At 39.4% G+C, this 19,319-nt stretch overlaps 1 protein-coding gene across 11 annotated transcripts in view; it reads right to left on the bottom strand.

The window, feature by feature from the left end:
- RIC8B (RIC8 guanine nucleotide exchange factor B) overlaps window positions 1-19,319 on the bottom strand; it is a 109,589-nt gene that overhangs the window by 39,867 nt on the left and 50,403 nt on the right. For 10 of the 11 annotated variants that reach the window (XR_004965866.1, XR_004965869.1, XR_004965870.1 and 7 more), the window contains exons 5-7: window positions 8,352-8,580; window positions 7,494-7,589; window positions 1,185-1,329 (exon numbers count right to left, since the gene is read on the bottom strand). Coding sequence is in view for 6 of the 11 variants with exons in the window: in XM_036298005.1 (XP_036153898.1) it covers window positions 1,185-1,329; window positions 7,494-7,589; window positions 8,352-8,580 (470 nt within the window). In the remaining 5 variants the exon portion in view is untranslated. Of the gene's footprint in view, window positions 1-382; window positions 931-1,184; window positions 1,330-7,493; window positions 7,590-8,351; window positions 8,581-19,319 lie in introns of those variants that run through there. The other variant, XM_036298011.1, reaches the window with a different exon arrangement.

The following is a 19,319-nucleotide window of genomic DNA, read 5'->3' as shown; positions in this document are numbered from 1 at the left end:
ATATATGTGTGTGTGTGTGTTTGTATATACATATACAAACACACACACAGTATATATAGATTTTAAAACTAGAGGCCCGATGCTGGATTCATCCAGGGCTGTGTCTGGCCCATCTCACCCAGTCCTGATTGGGGCCAATTGGGGCCATCTCACCCAGTTCTGATTGAGGCAGCCGGCTGGGGAGGTACCGTGGGAGGTTGGCCAGCCAGGGAGGGACCACGGGAGGTCTCCAGGGTGTGTCCTGTCTGGCCCGTCTGGCCCAGTCCCGATTGGCCAGACCCCAGCAGCAAGCTAACCTACCGGTCAGAGCTTCTACACCCTGGTGGTCAGTGCACATCATAGTGACTGGTCGAACAGTCGAATGAACGGTCAGACACTTAGCATATTAGGCTTTTATTATATAGGCTTTCTCTCTACTTCTGTCTTACCCTGTTCCAAGGGTAAAGGTTGTACCTTATACACTTAGGTACTTCCACCTACTACAGCAATTTTCAACCTTTTTCATCTCATGGCATACATAATTACTAAAATTCTATGGCACACCAAAAAATATATTTTTTGCCGATATGACAGATTCATTCACAGCAGATGGCTATTGTTGTGTTGGCTGTTGTAATTATTTTATTGGACAATCTAAGGGAAAAGAAGTCAGTGCCCCTGATTAGTCAGGTATTGCATGTTTTAAAAATTCTTATGTGCCACGGCACATTGGTTGAAAATCACTGACCTAGTCTATTATGTAGCTTATATTCTATAACAATTTATTGACTAAAGAACTTAGTGAAGAAGCCTACAATTTCAATTCCAAAAGAAATTAAAAAGAGGAACTAACTCAGGCCTTTATCTGGTTATCAAAATTGCAGCACCTGAATTAGTTAAGCAGATTTTTTCATAATGGATCCAGGTCCTGGCTCATCAAGATTAAGAAGTCTGGATTAAGGATACAGAAGGCAGAGTGTAAATGTGAGTGTGTCTGGAAGTGTATCTGCATGTCTCAATGAATTCAGAAGCATACAGAAAATGTTTTAAAATTATTACATTTAATATCTCCTTAGGCCTCTAATAGAACAGATAGAGAGGCAATCTTTGCAAAGAGTGGAATGATATGGCCAGTTCTATCAGAACAATTTTGCAAACTCCCTCAGAAAAATAACAAAGTAGAGGGCAAAGAGAATTTAACCTACCTCTCTCCTTGCAAAGGACGAAAAGGAATTCAGCAGCAATTTGTTTGACTCCAAGGTCAACATGTGTCATGAGGCGCACCAGCTTGTTTCTCACAGTTGAGCCAACTTCAGGTCGATTTGTCACATCCCTCAGTGGTGGTAAAACCTAATGGCACAAATGCAAAAATCATCATCAATCGTGGGTACAAGAGCAAGAAAGGATGACACCATGAAACTGGTCAGTCTTGTACTGTCTACTGAACCCAGTTTTGTAAGTGTGAAAAAAGCATTTAAAAAATAAACAGGTTTGTTTCCAAATAAAATAAAACTAAGCAGCAATAATAACAAACCTCATGCCTATACTGAAATTTTGTTTGAAGAGAAACATCTCTTCACTGTACCAGCTTGATATACTCAAATCTGTTTCTGAGCTTTACTCATCACAGCGCCTGGGACGACTCTGCTTGCCTGTATCAAAATCCATTTTAAAGTCTGGGTCAAGTTTCTCTTTCTTCCATGAGGCTTCCTTAATACCCTGACTCATATAGACTTTTCCTTTCTTTTAATTCTTGCATTTTCTGTTCACTAGAAAAAAAAAATCTGTACTTATGCTTTTAGTTGTTTTATTTTATAGTAAAAAGATTACTAATTATTACTTCCTATATGCTAGTTGCTGAAATTGATGATATACATATATTCTCTATAATCAATCCTTACCATCAACCCTATTTTATAGACTGAGCCTTGAAAGGCTTACATAACTTGCTTGGTTTGTCTGTTCTGCTCATTCTGTCACCCATCCGCCTACCCAGACTCCTCCTCTTCTGGTTCTCCTCTTATCTCACTGGTTGCTTTATCTCAGTCTCTTCTACTGATTCTCTTCTCTCCTGTTTTCTGAGTGTTGTAAAATTCAAAGACTGAGTTCTTGGGCAACATTTCTTCACTATTTTCCCAATTAGAGCTGTTAATGATCTCATCCAGTCTTATGGCATTACTAGAGGCCTGATGCATGAAATTCATGCAAGAGTAGGCCTTCTTTCCCCCGGCTGCCAGCACCAGCTTCCCTCTAGTACCCGGGACCCAGGCTTCCCTCCAGCACCCGGGACCTGAGCTTCCCTCGCAGCCCCGGTTTCGTCTGGAAGGACTTCGGTCTAATTAGCATATTACGCTTTTATTATAGACTAGAGGCCCGGTGCACAAAATCTGTGCACGGGGGGGAGTGTGTCCCTCAGCCCAGCCTGCACCCTCTCCAATCTGGGACCCCTCGAGGGATGTCCGACAAACAGGCAGTCGGACATCTCACCTGCCTGCCTGCTTGCCTGCCTGATGGCCCCTAACCACTTCTGCCTGCCAGCCTGATCACCCCCTAACCACTCCCTTGCCAGCCTGATCGACACCTAACTGCTCCCCTCCAACCCGATTGCCCCTAACTTCCCTCCCCTGCAGGCCTGGTTCCCCCAACTGCCCTCCCCTGCAGGGCTGGTCCCCCCTAAATGCCCTCCCCTGCAGGCCTTGTCCCTCCCAACTGCCCTCCCCTGCAGGCCTGGTTCCCCCCAACTGCCCTCCCCTGCAGGGCTGGTCCCCCCCCCAATTGCCCTCCCTTGCTGGTCTGGGTCCCCCCAACTGTCCTCCCCTGCAGGCCTGGTCCCCCCCGCCCCCAACTGCCCTCCCCTAGAGGCCTTGTCCCTCCCAACTGCCCTCCCTTGCAGGCTTGATCGCTCACAACTGCCCTCCCCTGTCAGCCCGGTCGCCCCTAACTGCCCTCCCCTGCTGGCCTGGCCCGCCCCCCCCCCCCAACTGCCCTCCTCTGCAGGCCATCTTGTGTGTTGGAGTAGTGGTCAATTTGCATATTACCTCTTTATTATATAGGATACTAGAGGCCTGGTGCACAAAAATTTGTGCACTGGGGGGTGGGGAGTCCCTCAGACTGGCCTGCCCCCTCTCACAGTCTGGGAGCCCTCAGGGGATGTTCTACTGATGGCTTAGGCCCACTCCCCACACCGCAGTCTGGCCTCCCTCTGTGGGAGGTGACTGGACAGATCAGGGGAAGGCACTGCCCCCATCACCCTGCTGCTGCTGCTGCCACTGCTGGCCACCGCGGCTGCCTGCCCTTGGCCCTTGCAGCTGCCGCGGTTGCCACCTGCCCTCGGCCCTCACAGCCGCTGCGGCTTTGTCCGGAAGGACGTCTGGTCTATCCGGTCTAATTAGCATATTACCCTTTTATTAGTATAGATGGTCTCTATATCCTGGTAGCTCCCTAAATTACGTCTCCATCTTGATTCCTTCCCTGGCCTCCAGACTTTTATAGGCCTCTCAAATTGAGCATGTCCTAAACAGAACTCTTGATGCTCCCAGCAAAGCTGTTTCTTCTATAGTTTTCTATTGCAGTGAACGGTAAGCCATTCCTCTGTCTGGTATAAAAACCTTGTAAATATCCTAACTCTTCTCTTTCACACCCACATCAAATCCATCTGCAAATTATTTCAACCCTACCTTCAAATATATTTACAATCCAACCACTTCTCACTCCCTTTCTAGTATTACCAAATGCAAGCATTACTTCTCATCTGGACTATTGCAATAGCTTTCTAAGTGGTCCCTGCTTCTACCCTGGTCCTTCTACGATTTATTCTCTACACAGCAGCCAGAATGCTTCTTTGAAAGTCAGAACATGTCATTCCTCTTCTCAAAGTCCTCTAGTTCTCCTGGCTTCTCACCTCACTCTTAGTATAAGAGAGAGTTCTTACAACTCCTTTAGGCTTCACATTTTCCAGCTTCCTGCTACTTTCCTGACTTGTTTTCTATTACTTGCTTACACTGCTACAGCCACACAAACCTCCATGGAACTCCTTAAACACATCAAGCACTTTCCTGCTTCATGGTCTTGGCATTTGCTGCTCCCTCTGCCCAGAAACTCTTTTTCTAGAAACCTACATGGCTTATTCCCTCACTTGCTCAGGTCTCTAATGTCAGTTATATGAAGACATTTCTTGACTATCTACATAATTAGCCTTTAGCCTCTCTTTTTAACCACCCCAATTTAATTTTCCTCACAGCATTTATCACCACCTGACACTGTATATCTCTATCTCTTTATTGCCTGCCTTCTATAAATTAGGCATTATGCTAACAAATGGGGATAGATACAAAGTCAAATAATAATTTACTGTGCCAGACCCTTTATGTGTATATTATTTTATTTAGTCCACTCAACTTATTTCCCTTCCTTCCCTCACTCTCTATATTAAATGCCTACCATGTATCAAAAGGTACTGGAGATACAACAGTAAATAAAAATGGAAATTAAGTCTCAGAAAATTGAGTACTCTACCCAAAAGGTTTACAGAATGCATATTTTAATATCTCTGGAAGGGTAGAGCACAATGCTCTTTGTGCACTATAGCCACAAAGTAATTGCACAATAAATTCTTATTTGATTCAGCCAACCATACTAAGTTTACCTCCTATTTGTAGAAGACTGAGAAATGTAACAAGTGATTTCTTGTAATATGTGCCTATAGTTCCAGAGTACAGAATCTATTAATAAAGATTATCACACAAAAATTTTGTTAGCTATATTTTAGGCTTCTTAAAACAAGTTTAAGTGAAATTTTGTTGTTTTTACTGTTTATATATGACTCTCAGACAAACTCCATTGGTATGGACTCTTTCTATTATCTCCCACATACTACCCTCCAATAATTTTTTTTTTTTTGAAAAATCTTGTCCAGCTTCTCTTTCAAACCCACAGCAGCCTCATCTCTTCTATATGCCTCTCCAGACTAACCCAACCTGGATCAGTAATTTTCTACCATCTGTAACTGTTCTTTTTCTACCCGCTCAAATACAGAATACTCAAGACCAATTTCCTTTGGGTATGCATGAGTAGGATTTAATCAGGCACTAACTGTAGGGCATAATAATTAATTAAGCATGGTTCCATTTACAATATTATCAAAGTTAATCATCTGTTCCTTTAAGTTCTACCTTTCTCGAACATCATAGATTATAGTCCATCTTCCTTAGAAGGAAAAGTGGATTTTTGTATTGTGCCTTGTGTCTTTAGTTAACTTTTACTTTATCTATACTGTAGTGTTTCTTTGAGAACAAGGGGTGGGCCTCATAATCTTTTGAATATACATGTGTAACCCAAGGCTTTCATATAAAGGAGCTGTTTAACAAATAGATTTTTTTTGGCTGTCTTGGTTATAGATAGAAAATCTAAATAGCTTAGTTATAACTGGATTTCCTATGTGAAAAAGCTGAAATGTATAAAACTGAATTTTCATTTATTCTTCTTCATCAAGTCCTCCTAGTCATGGTAGAATGTCTTACCATAGTCAAAGTTGGAAATGACCTTAATTCATTAATTAAGTAGTTTATTTTGCTTAAGTGATTATTTATGCTCTCATGATACCTCTCTCTTACTCCAATAGACTGCAAATCCCTCAAAGATAGACTCTCTACTTCCTCATCAGCAATAACTATTAATGTGCTCTATACATAGTCAAAGTGCTTACTAAATCTTGACCATAAACATACAGGGGGAAAATCAACCTGGTATATTTATTAGGAGATATCCTATATGGCAATAAATAAACAAGTAAGTGACTGGTGGTACCATGTACTGTAATGTGTAAAGAAAGAGAAGAAACAGGGTGGGAAATCAGGAGATTAGTTTGGGATATGTTAAACTTAAGATTTTTACTACACATCCAATGGGAGGAGATGAGTAGGCAGTTTGTTATTTAAGTCTGGAGCTTAGAGGATAGGTCAGGGCTGGAGATAGCAATTTGGGAGTCATAAGTATTTAGATGGTTTTCAAAATCATGATGCTGAATGAGATCAAAGATGAGTAAAAAGAAAAGACAGAGTATAGAAAACTCTTCTGAGGAACTCTGCACAAAGAAGAGCAGATAAATGGGGAGGCAACTTGCGAAGTGGGATTAAGGGAGGGTTTCTTTTGCTGTTATAATAGAAGATGTATTTGGATGCAGACAAAAATGATTGAGTACATTAAAAAAAATATCAGTGTAAGAAGAAAGAGAGGAACTAAATGCAGGAGCAAAGTTCTTGAGAAGGTGAGAGGGAAAGGGATTCAGGATAAAAGCACAGAGGCTGGCCACAGAAGAAAGCAGGGACAATTCAACCATGCGATAGAGGGGAAGACAAAAGATATGGTGGTACAGATGAAGTGATGGAAAGATTTCTTTCTTTTTAAAAAATATTATTTTTATTGCTTTCAGAGAAGAATGGAGAGGGAGAGAGATATTGAAACAGCGATGATGAGGGAGAATCATTGATCAGCTGCCTCCTGCATGCTCTTTACTGGGGATCAAGCCCGCAACCAGGACATGTGCCCTCACTGGGAATCGAACTGTGATCTCCTGGTTCATAGGTTGACGCTCAACCTCTGAGCCACACCTGCTGGGCAAAAAGATGATTTCTTACTATGATCTCTAACTCCTAACATCCTACTTCAAACCTTCATCATCAGTTCTCTTTGGGCTAGTATCCTCACATCTACTCATACTCTTCTAGTCTATCCTACATACAGTAGCCAGAGTTATCTTTAAATATAAATGAGGTCACATCATTCCCTTACTCCAAATGGTCCAATGCTTTCCCATTTCACTTAAAAAGAATGAAAGGTCCTATACACTCTTACGTTATTTAGTTCTTGTTTATCACTTTTACTTCGTCCATCACTCTCCCCCTTTCCCCTTGCACACTTATCTAGCTTGCTTTTCCTTAAGCATTCCAAAGCATCCTCTCTTCTTACGGACTCTGAACTTGTTCTCTCTGGTACACTCTTCTTCCAGAATATTTTCAGAGATCCTTTTCCTACTTATCAAGTTTCTGCTCAAATTTCATTTCCTCAGGGAGGCCTTCCCTCATTCCCCTAGGTCTCCCTTTCCCCTGCTGTACCTAACTTCAGAACACTTATCACTACTTGCCATTATGTCATTCATATATATATATATATATATATATATATATATATATATTTACTTTTTGTCCCCCCACTATAAGGTAAACCCCACATGGCGAAGACTTTATTTGTATTTCAATGCTTAGAACAATGCTTAGAACACAGCATATAATAGATTTCAATGAATATTTGTTGAATAAATGAATAAATGACAAAAAATACACAGGATCACTTATTTCTGGATTAGGGAGATTTCAAAGATTAATACAAACTTTTCTGAGTTTCTGACCTTGTGAAAAGAGAAAAAAATTATGAGAGAATTCAACTCATTCATTCTATGTTTAAAAAACAAAACAAAGAAAATTAACTTTAAGTTGTTATGTGCATTAAGCAGTTACCTGATCTTTGAGATATTTTCTGATGTTTCGATGGGCTCGGGAGCATTCTGTTAATAAGCTGAGAACTGGAGTTAGGCCCTCTCTGTAGCTGCTTCCCTAGAAAAAAAAGCCATACATGCTACATTAGTGTAGTTACTAATAGTGTTACTTTCCTCCATATAACTGAGCATGTTATAATACTCCTTTTTGAGGGGGGAACATTTTATGCTACCCAAGCTTTAAAAACCATTTAAAAAATTATTTTCCTAACGATATTTCCATGATTTCATCAATTAGCTTCATGTTTACTAAGGATTACTTTTATCCTTCCTGAATTTTGCTACTTTTTGTAGGATCCTCGCTGGCTTAACCAATGAGCTTAGGTGAGGCAAAGGCTTTGATGACCCACCAAACTACCTTGCTGCCCTTCAATATAGTTACCTGACAAAGCAAGTGATAGATGAGAGAAAATAAGCAACTCACAACAAATGGAAAGGTGGTGATTTTTCTTTTAAGGATGTCTTTTAGATAGTATAGAATGCGTTTATTATTAAGTTTTTTAGGGAGGCGATAATTTTTATTTCTAGGATTTACAAAACACCTATATAGAAAAGTAATTTTTCCTTTGTTTTTAGGCACTAGTCATAATTTTGGTGTTGCAGCAACACAATTTTCAGCTTTAAAGAAATAAATTCACTCTGTTTCATCAATTTATCATATATTGGAACAAAGTGCTTTCCAGAGTACAAATAATTATGCAAGGCATCAGCTATTTTGAAAAGCTTAGATTTAAAAATCATGTCCTGCGATGTTTGTATGTATGGCACATTTACATTCTTTATAAGCATTTTCCCAAGGCCTCCATTTTATCAGCCTTACCTTGTCTATTCTCTTCTCCATAAAACTGAGTAAAACATGAATGGCCTCCATATTCATACCATTGTATACCATGGTATTGTTTTTCAAAACTGTTTCTTTCTCAGCTGTTTTATCACCGGGCAGTTCATCTAGAGTCGTTGCCTCGTGGGTTGTTTCTTCATGTGTTAATGGACAAATGAGAACGTCCAAACAAGAGACCGGAACATTGCTTAAAAGGTTGACTGCATTGCTGAAAAGCAATTTAAAAATACAATGTTTTAATTTGATTGAATAGTCCTTTAAAATACAAACACAATAACAAGTTCAGAAATGACTTTTAGGAGTCAATTAAAATTTTTCTTTTTCAAAATAGCCTTTAATATTACTTGCGTTTATTAAGAGATAGAAAATAAAGAGAACTGTTTCAAATACACATAAGACAAACTAGAAAGAACAGATGTTAAATGGACACACAATCACATGATGTCATGTCACTTTCTGAAGTGCTAAAATAGGAATTAGTGAGCTTTAACACCAGTCTTCCATTTTATTATGACCAATGCTGCCTTTGCATTTTCTCCTTGGGGTTTTCAATCCTTTTGTGGATACACTGGTGTTTTATTATTCCTTAGATTACAACATAAAGCATTTGAAAAGCACTGTATATAAGCAGCTTATCACGGAGGCAACAACATTAAAAATCAAATATTATAAGATTAAGTTTGTTCTTTCTAGATGTAAAAAATACAATTTTTAGATCATCCCATTTTTTTGTAAGACATTTGCAGAAAATGGGTAATGGTGATTTTTCTTGCACTCTCATCACTGGTCTTTTTTAAAAAAGGCCAACACAGCAATTTTCTATATTGCCTAGCCAGTGGTAGGCAAACTGCGGCTCGTGAGCCACATGTGGCTCTTTGGACCCTTGAGTGTGGCTCTTCCACAAAATACCACGTGCAAGTGCACATGTACAGTTCAATTGAAACTTCGTGGCCCATGCGCAGAAGTCGGTATTTTGTGGAAGAGCCACACTTAAGGGGCCAAAGAGCCGCATGTGGCTTTCGAGCCGCAGTTTGCCGACCACTGGCCTAGGACAGTGGTCAGCAAACTCATTAGTCAACAGAGCCAAACATCAACAGTACAACTGAAATTTCTTTGGAGAGCCTAATTTTTTAAACTTACACTATATAGGTAGGTACATTGTTATTAACTTAATTAGGGTACTCCTAAGGCTTAGGAAGAGCCACACTCAAGGGATCAAAAGCCGCATGTGGCTCTCGAGCTGCAGTTTGCCGACCACGACCAAGGTAGGCCTTTCTGCTATATGTTAATGAATGCAAAAGCCTGGAATGCACACCAGCAGGGGGAACTCAAACCTTATATCTTTTGGTATTCCCTAAAAATCTGGCACTGTTGCTCAGTATACAAGAGATTAAAATGACACTAAAAATTTAAAAATTAGACATGTTCTCAATTAACATAGTTTCCTTCATGCACGATTTCATATTCTTTCATCTAAAAGGAGAAGCGGTGTTCTGTGCTAACTGGACCTTATAAACCTGTGTCTCAGAACTTCCTGATAAACAACAATGGAAAGACAGGCATTACATTTCCTAGTGACAGAGAAGCAGATCTAAAAATAGCCACATCCTGACTAAAAATAAACTCTTGCAAATGCAATTTAAAAGTCTAACCACTTGGAAACCAAATTCAGAGCTTAATCTATTTGATGCTGTCTTAATTTAGACCACAGTAGTTTCTTTTAATTTAGACTACAGTGACACTCTCAAGAATAAAACAAAATAAACAACATCAAAACAGAAATAAAATACAAGGATTTTTTTTCCTCTCCTTTACCCTGAAGTGTGGCTCTATTTCCCACAGAATGAGTATTCTCTTTCTTTTTATAATATGGAAAATTTCATAAGAAATCAAAGTTTAAAAATTAGACAATGCAGAACAATGAATGGTAATTAGTCAAGGTATTAAAATTTTTGAGTCAAGAACAAAAATAATTTAACAAGTCCTAAGAATGAATGGTTCCTGGTAAAATACAAGTTATTTCATTGTCCCCACTAAAAATCGACTATAGCTGCTGCTGCTGCTGCTGCTACTACCATTACTATTAAACAAATCACCTAATTTTGGTTATCTGTAAATAACCACAAGTAGTTTAAATAAAATGCTTTCCTCACAAACTTTAAAAAAATTTTGCAAACATCTGGAGTTCCTTATCTATAGTTAAAAATGTTTTGCTTCTGACTTAAACATTTGGGAACTGTTATTAAATATCATACATTCACTAGGATTAAAATAAACAGAAGAACTTTACTTTAGAATTACTTTCTAAAACTGTACCAACCATTCTGAAATGTTAGGTTTGTTTTTTTAAAAAACACATTAGGGCAATTGGCTCCAGAGTCCATCAATAGTATAATTCTCCGAATCTTCCATAGAAACCACACTGAACAGTTTAAGACACTGCATTTCCTTACAAAGGAATGTTTCCCTTTAAATTCATTTAAAATAAGAAGGTTCCAGGAATTTGGTAAGTTTAAGAAACCAAATGTAGAATTTGATTCAACAAATATTTGGAGGTTTTAGGCTTTTCAAGAAAAGTTCCCATTTTCTCATTTCTTATTAAACAACTGGGTTCCCAAACAACTACAAAATTAATTTTCTGGCTCACTGTGTTTGAGCTATTCTTTTTAAGTAAGGAAGGCCAGCTTTTTGAGCTCTGTCACTTCTCTGACAGTTTTATTTGTGGTAGAAGAGTGTATGAAATTCTCCAGCTACCAGGAAGTCAGTGACTATGCACAGATCCACACAATGGTGTTTGCATTCCTACTCCAGGGGGTAGAAATACTGTGTATATTACTCTCCCCTTTTCAGCTTCCTAGAGATCATTAATCACTGGGACATGACATCCTCCCACTCATGCTCCCAGCCCCCTCCTGATATGCAGATTTAAAAGCAAGGACTATTTAGAGATCCTTAATGCCCTGATTAAAGCCTTGTTAGTTTTATGGGAGGGAAGGCAATCTAAAATCCAGTCCTATATAAGTCACTGGACTAAACATAAATTTAATACCAAATGACATTAAGGAGTATGATAACAGTGCATGTAGACCTACAGCTGTTAAATCTTCCTGGTCAAATGAGAGTTCTTTATGTTTGGGGCTCACATATCTTTATCATGGCTGGAAAATCTACTCAAGTGAACCTTGAGATCTCCCAAAGATTTTCAGACATAAATATCTAAGTTTACTTTAACTCAATTCAGTATTTATTAATTACATGTGCTAGGCAATGCTTCAGGCAGGCATTATGAAGAAAACAGAGACAAATCCCTGCCCTTATGGAGTTTATTTTCCAGCATGGAGAGAACAGTTAAGTAAACAAAACAGGTAAGTTCACTGAACAGAAGGTAATTAAGTGGTCTGGAAGGAAAACCCAGGAGGGTAAGATAGCCCAGGATAAAGGGTTATAATGGTTAAGGCAGACGTCACAGAGATGGTGTCATTTAAGCAAAAATTTAAAGGAAGTTAGGGAGTCAGCCATGAGCCCTCTGGGAAAGAGCTTTCCAGGAAGAAGAAAGAGCAAGAGCAAAGGCCCCTGGACAGGAGCAGTGAGACATCTGAATTGCAAAGAAGTTGGTGTGGTTGAACCACCAGGCTCAGAAGAGGAGTAGGACAGAAGATCATACAGATAACAGGGGTTCAGATTGGTCTTGCAGGCTTTTATAACTTTAGTTTTTATTCTGAGTGTAGTGGGGAGCCACTGCAGGGTTTGCACCGTGATATACCCTAACTCTGGCTCCTGCTTTGTGAACAGGAGGTAGCTCTGGCTCCTGCGTTGAGAACAGGAGGTAGGACATCAAAGCTGAGGAGGACCAGTTATGGTGTTACATAATAATTCAGGTGAGTGCACAGAGGGATAACAGTGAAGTGGTCAGATTGGGATACATTTTGAAGGATTTCCTGATAGGCTAATGCAGAGTGTAAGAATCCCAGGTTCTAGCTTTAGCAAGTGGAAAGCTGGACTTACCATAAATTGAAATGGGAAACACCATAGGAGAAGCACATTTTTAGGGGAAGGTTAAGAGTTTAATTTTGAATATATTAAATTTGGGATGTCTACTAGACTTCCTAGTGGAGATATTAGTAGGAAGTTAGCTATAAGAGTCAAGTTCAGGGAGAGAGATTTGGATTAGAGATATAAACTGAGGAGTCATTAGCATGTAGATCAAGCATGTCAAACTCACGGCCCAGAGCGAGTATTTTTGCAGCCCAGCCAATATAATGGTATGTAAGAAACATTTTAATGAAAATTTCATGACTTAATTTTTACAATATCCTGTTATACATAATTTTTAATAACTAACTACAACGTTCATTAATGACTGATTACTATAATCGTGTTGCATTCATTTCCTTTACACACCTTACGTGCAGGCGCACCATTTCTCTCCACTAATACTAGCAGCGAATATTTTAGCAGTCGATTGCCACATCATTAGTCTTGAACTGACTTGTTTGGTGTGCTCAACAGGTAATATTTAGCTTTCAGAGAACAAGAAAAATAGGTTTATTTGCGTTACGCTTATTAATTTGTGCAGTTATGCAGTGTCTGGTAAGTTAATGTTCAAGAAAAAATATTAATTTTTATTAAAATGTTCTGTTATTTTATGTTACTGATAACTCATTTATTTCAGCCCTTTGTACTCAGCATGTCTCTATCGAAATAAACCTACGTTTCTATGAAAATTGAAGCTTTTGTTTTTTTGTGGCCCACATAAACTTAAACCTTGTTTATACGGCCCATGTTAGCCTTTGAGTTTGACATGCTTGGTGTAGATGGTATTTACAGATAGAAGATTGGATTGGATCAGTAAGGGAGTGAGTGTAGATTGAAAGAAAAACACACACAAATAAAAACAACAAAACCTTATGAGGACTGAGCCTGGGGCACTCTATCATCCAGAGGCTGAGTAGTAGAGGAAGAAATTACAACTAGTGAGGTAGGAGGAAAACCAAGACAGTATGGCATCCTGGAAAAAAGTATTTAAGACTGGAGTCACTCGTGACAAATGATGTGGACAGATTAAGAAGATAACTGAGAAATGTCTACTGGATTTAGCAATACAAAAGTCACCAGTGACCTCAGTAATAGCCATTGTGGTGCAATAGCAGAACTAAAGCCTGAGCAGATTGGATTCAAGAGATGATAACAGATGATTCAGCTGGTACCTGGAGGAAATTTTTGCAGGGCAAGAGAACACTGGAGCAGGCACAGACAGAGAAGCCTTGGAAGAAAACTTGGATAATTATGGCTAGAAAGACACCTGAATACTGCTCTCAGCATAGTGTACCTTTAAACCCACAGTGACCTGGTCATTGTTCTCTATTTCTCTATTTGTCTATGATTTCTCCTACCTGGAAAATTCTCATTCCTTAAGACTAGCTCAAAACTCACTTCATCCTCAACAAATATTTCCTATGCCTTTTACTAGGTACTAAATATAGAAAAATAAATTAAAAAAATACTCATTTTCCTAAAAGAAGGCAGCATAACAATTTGTAGAGCAATAGGCTGAATTCTAGGTTGCTCTTAATAAAAGTGTGCCTTACACGACCTCTTCTAGGCCTTGGTGTCCGTATCTCTAACGTAAAGGGAAATAAATTTATTCCACTAGGTTGATATGAGGATTAAGTGAAGAAAGGCATATAAAGCACTCTGTTTAGCACATAGTAAATGGCACCTATTAAGGAGCTTTAGAACAGTAGAGAGATTGCACTATAGGAGGGAACAGCAACATCTAAAAGAAAGAGAATATATGGCATTTGTGGGAAATGGAACACAGGTCTCTATGTCTAAGGCAAAGGACAAGGCCTTAAATGAGGGGCCTTAGTAGAAAGCAAGAGCAGAAAAGTGTATGTGTGAAGTGGGGTTGGGAGATTATAAAGGGGACTGCTATGATGAGATATGGGTTACTGATTACCTTATACCAGAATTGTGCTGGCAAAGGAGTCGATGCAACTGCAGATCATTAATAAGTGCATAGTGACAAAAGAAATTTGCTCTTTTTGTTTGTTTGTTTAATTGTAAAGTATGCCATGAGGGTATTCTAAGCAGAGATTTGCTTTTTGAAAAACAACTCTGTGCAGTGAAGAGGATGAACCACGCTGACTGGTTAGGTAAACTTTCCCACAGGACTGAGCAGCCTGAATTTAGAAGTGGAGAAAGAAGGTGGTCTGACAGGTCTGGGCTTGAAGCATGGTAGACTGAGATGATGAACCAATGCTTTAGAACAGAGAGGGAAGAGAGTAAACCTATACAGGGGATACAGGAGAAAACGGAATCACCAGGGGACCAGAGGCCTGGATGAGGATGGAGAACAGGTACAGTATGAATGAGGAAGAGTTCCCTTACCACACTAGACTAGACCATAGTGAATTTCTCCTTTGAATTCTATTAGCAATTACTATTTGGATAATTAATTTACTGAGAGGTTACTCAAAACTATCTTCTGATATCTCTTCTATTCTTGTCTTGAACTGTTATTTAACTTTTCATAATACTTATGCCTTGTCTCCCCATTTAGACTCTATGTTCCTCCAGATACGCACTGTGGAGTCAAGTCCTTCAAGGATCAGCTATGTGGTTCAGAAAATATCTGTTCACCTAGATAACTGTTATTAACAGTGAAAATCAGGTGAAATAACTAAGAATTTTAATGCTGTCAACAACAAAAATAAACCCTCTTTCCCCGATCTTTCCAAAGTAAACTCTCAATAATCATAAAAAAAAATTGCCTTTTTTTTTTTTTTTTTTGAGAGAGAGAGAGAGAGAGAGAGAGAGAGAGAGAGAGAGAGAGAAATTGATTGCTCCTCATACTCACTCCAACCAGGGATCAAACCTGCAACCTAGGTATGTGCCCTGACTGGGAATCGAACCCACCATCTTCTGGTGTACAGGACAGGGCTCAACCAACTGAGCCGGCCAGAGCATGCACTTATTTACTTATGAGTCTGTTTTATCTCCTAGTTGGGGAGCCCTAGAGAACACAGACTGTACTATATTCATCTTTGTTGCCCTAGAGCTCAATACAGTGCCTAACACATAGTAAGTACTCAGTTAATAAATATAAGCCAAAATGAAATCATCCAATTTTCAAACATGTATTAAGTCTGTCATGTATAAATTATGCTTAGCTAACGATAAGCTGGCAGGCCCCATCCCCAATTGGGGTGGGGGGCTGATCGGGGGCCAGCAGCCTGGGGGAGGGGCCATGCCCCTGATCAGAGTGGGGGGGGGCAATCGGGGGCAGAGCTGCCTGGGGGAGGGGCCACAGGCTGATTGGTGTGTGAGAGGCCGATAAGGGGCGGGGCTGGCTGAGGGGAGGGGCCGTGGGAGGTTGGCCGGCTGGCCCCACCCCCGTAGGCATATAAGATCTTTGGTTAATCTGTTCCTGCCCTCCTTCCTCTCCCTTTCCCTCTGAGATTCATCAGTCTGTTCCATGTTTCCATGCTTGTGCGTTGAGCGACTGCCCACTGGTGGTTAGTGCGCGTCATAGCTATTGGTCAAACGGTTGCTTAGGCTTTCATATATATAGATAAAGCTGGGGGAAAAAAGACATTATGCTTAGCATTGTAATGAGGTGTCACTAGGTATTAAATTGTCCCCTTCAATCCTATATAATAAAAGCCTAATATGTTAAGTGTCCGACAGTTCTTTCAACCGTTCAACCAGTCACTATAATGCACACTGACCACCAGGGGGCAGACACTCTGACTGGTAGGTTAGCTTGCTGCTGGGGTCCAGCCGATCAGGACTGAGCAAGACGAGCCGGACACGCCCTGAAGCCCTCCGTAGTCCCTCCCCGGCCTAGCCTGTGCCCTCTCACAATCCGGGACCCCTCAGGGATGTTGGAGAGCCAGCCTTGGCCCGATCCCCACAGGCCAGGCCGAGAGAACCCGCCCAGTGCACAAATCCGTGCACCGGGCCTCTAGTATATGAAATAAAATGGATTGGTCTAAAAGAAACAACAGAAAAAGCATTGTAGACGCCAATGTGTTGAGTGAAAGAAATTAGACTGAGAGGCTAAATGATATTAAATCAGATCTTGCCCTTTTCCCTTCTTTTTTTCTCCTCTCCAGTGGATAGGCCATCTTATCTTACCCCTTCTCTCTAAAATAAAACCACAACCACAACCACAACCACATCCACATGCAACTTTTTTTGGCTAAGTGTTAATGCACAAGCTTATTGATTATGGACAAGAGGGCTAAAAATACTTTCAGGCAGAGATAACAGAACTAGGCTGTCCTTTAATGTAGCAAAGAAGGTGGATCATACCAACAATTTGCTTGTTACTGTAAGTAAGAAATGAAATATAATACAGATTTTAATAACTAAGATGCTGATTAGTGGAAATAAAGGTCAAGTCAGCTGTTACTGTAAGCTAACTCATTTTATCTCTATGTTCATGACCCCTTGATTTCTCTGGGGAGGGCGGAGGGGGTAAAGCACTGTCTTACAGAGATAACATATCAGAAAAAGTTGCTGCGAAGCCATCTTCTAACTCACTCATCTCCTACAGCACCTTAATAGACTCCTGACATGCATGTTTCATAAAACATACATGGCTTGAGAAAAACTTAGATTAACAGAAAACATTTCTCTACACAATTACAGGATAAACACAGAAATAAGTTCAAAAACAAAATATCAAAATCAAGAAACAATTTTTAAAAAGAGATCTGGAACTAAATATTGGCTTTAAAAGCCAATGTGCTTATTATAATAGTACTAGAAGTAGTACTATCATGGTGATGGGTGCAACTACTCCCCAGTTACTAAGATCTTACTCAGTGCCAGGGACAGAGTTCTTTATTTATTTCTCATTTAATCATTATTGTAACCCTTTGAGTTTGATAATAATATATAACCATACACTATGCCATTCAGGTTTACCTATTTCATTACATTTTACCTTAAAACAAATGAGTGTCAAAAAAACAACACACCCTTAGAAAATAACTTTAAAAATGGAGTGAGATGTTACTTTGAAACAGTATTTTTTCCCCTTAAACTTATGTCTTATACACACACACAAAATGTTTTCAGGATCACTACAAATGAGCAGAATTTAGTAGACATTACAACTCTAGTAAGCCTCCTAGAATAGCCCTTTGAAGTTGATGCAGTTTTCCTGTATTAAGTGAATTAGCCTAGATTCATTACTGCTAGAATAATCACTTTAAATTCCGATTAAGGGATATGCAGGGCCACTCCAGACAAACTGCCAAGTCAGCAGCAACCTCAATCTTCCAGGAAAGCCTCTGAGGATTCTATACTGGTAAATTCTATACTGGCTCTAGGGTAGGGGTGGGGAACAACAGGCTCTTAGGCAGTGTAAGGCCCTCAAAATCATCTGGTCTGGCCCTGCCAAGGCATTAGGGGTCAGTTAAATGTTTGACCAAATATAGCAGGCTAATTTTTAGGTTGATAATGTTGTATGGCCCTTGAATGATGTTATAAATATCCAAATGGCCCTTGGCAGAAAAAAAAAGTTCCCCCTCCCCTGCTCTAGGGAAAGCCCTTTTTATTTACAGTGTAGTTTATAGATAGTTTATCAAAGCAACTTTTAAGATAAAAGCAAATTTGAAGAAAAATATATTTTAAACTAATTTAAGAAAAATAATATTTAAAGCAACTCTCAGGAAGGAAAATAAAGAAATCCGATTACACTTTTAAAAATCTGATTTAAAAAAACTCTATAGTTTTGCTCTATTTTGATGGATACCAGGTACTATGTTCAAATATTAAATTCATTCTTCAGAGAAATCCTTAGCAATGTTTTTGTGATTAGTGTAACAATGACTTTTAATACACTTCGTATTTAATGTTCTCACATCTTTCTATGAATGTTCTTTAACTCATATCTGATTTAAAAAAAAAAAATCAATTTACTCCTGGGCTTATAAACCCCATTTTCTTTTAGTTTTAGTATCTACATTTCTAATGCCTCTTGATTATAAAAAAAATTACGTTAAGAAAAATGCTCAATAAAATCTTTTTAGAGAATATGATTTATTGCAGTTATCTGATTATTTTTTAAAGGCACAGTCTCAAGAAAATTGAAGGAACTTTTGATCTGTAGCTGGATAAAAAATTACACTTTTCAATGGTAACAAAGACACTATCTTTTGCATACTTGCAGGATACAGTACATAAAGATAACCTACCAAAAAACTCATTACAATATCAAATGGTAAATTGCCAATTGTAACAAAAAAAGGTGGATTTGCTTGAAAAAATAACAATTAAGCCATACTTTGGAAAACAGAATATTATAAGTGTTCAAAGGCAATTTCTACTATTAAGAACCCAACTTTCAAATTTATTTGTCAAGCAGAGGTAATGCCAAAGTTCCTTTTTTGCAGATTTAAATTTATTTAAATTGTTTAAAAGGCCAATTGCATTCTTATTAAGCACCATGAGCAGTTTCATGTTAAAGTCAGAAGTCTTGTTACTGCAAATCTGATCTTGAACAGAAAGAGTACTAGAAAAATGCATTACTATTATTCATTTGTTCTCAGAGAATGATAAATTTCAATAGTAGTCCATTAATACTCTAACAGGCAAGTCATAAAACTTTACATTAACTATTTTTTATATATTACTAGAGGCCTGTTGCACGAAGAGATTCGTGCAATAGGCCTTACCTTCCCCTGGCTGCCAGCACCGGTTTTCCTCCGGCACCCGGGACCCAGGCCTTCGCTCTGGCCGGAGCTGCCTTCAAGCCTTTGCTGCTCCGGCCGGAGCCTCCTTCAAGCCTTCGCTGCACCGCCCGGCTGCCCTGGGTTGGGTTGCACATGGACGCTCACCGCCCCAGGTCGCAGATAGCAGGCCCGGATGGCGGCAGGGCAGGCGGGATGGCGCTGTCCAGCCCTGCCTGCAGTATGCAAATTAGCCGCCATATTT

Source organism: Myotis myotis, unplaced genomic scaffold (genome assembly GCF_014108235.1).
Source record: "Myotis myotis isolate mMyoMyo1 unplaced genomic scaffold, mMyoMyo1.p scaffold_m19_p_3, whole genome shotgun sequence".
Classification (NCBI taxonomy): Eukaryota; Metazoa; Chordata; class Mammalia; order Chiroptera; family Vespertilionidae; genus Myotis; species Myotis myotis.
The sequence above is the reverse complement of the archived record's forward strand: the minus strand, read 5'-3'. Positions and strand labels throughout refer to the sequence as shown.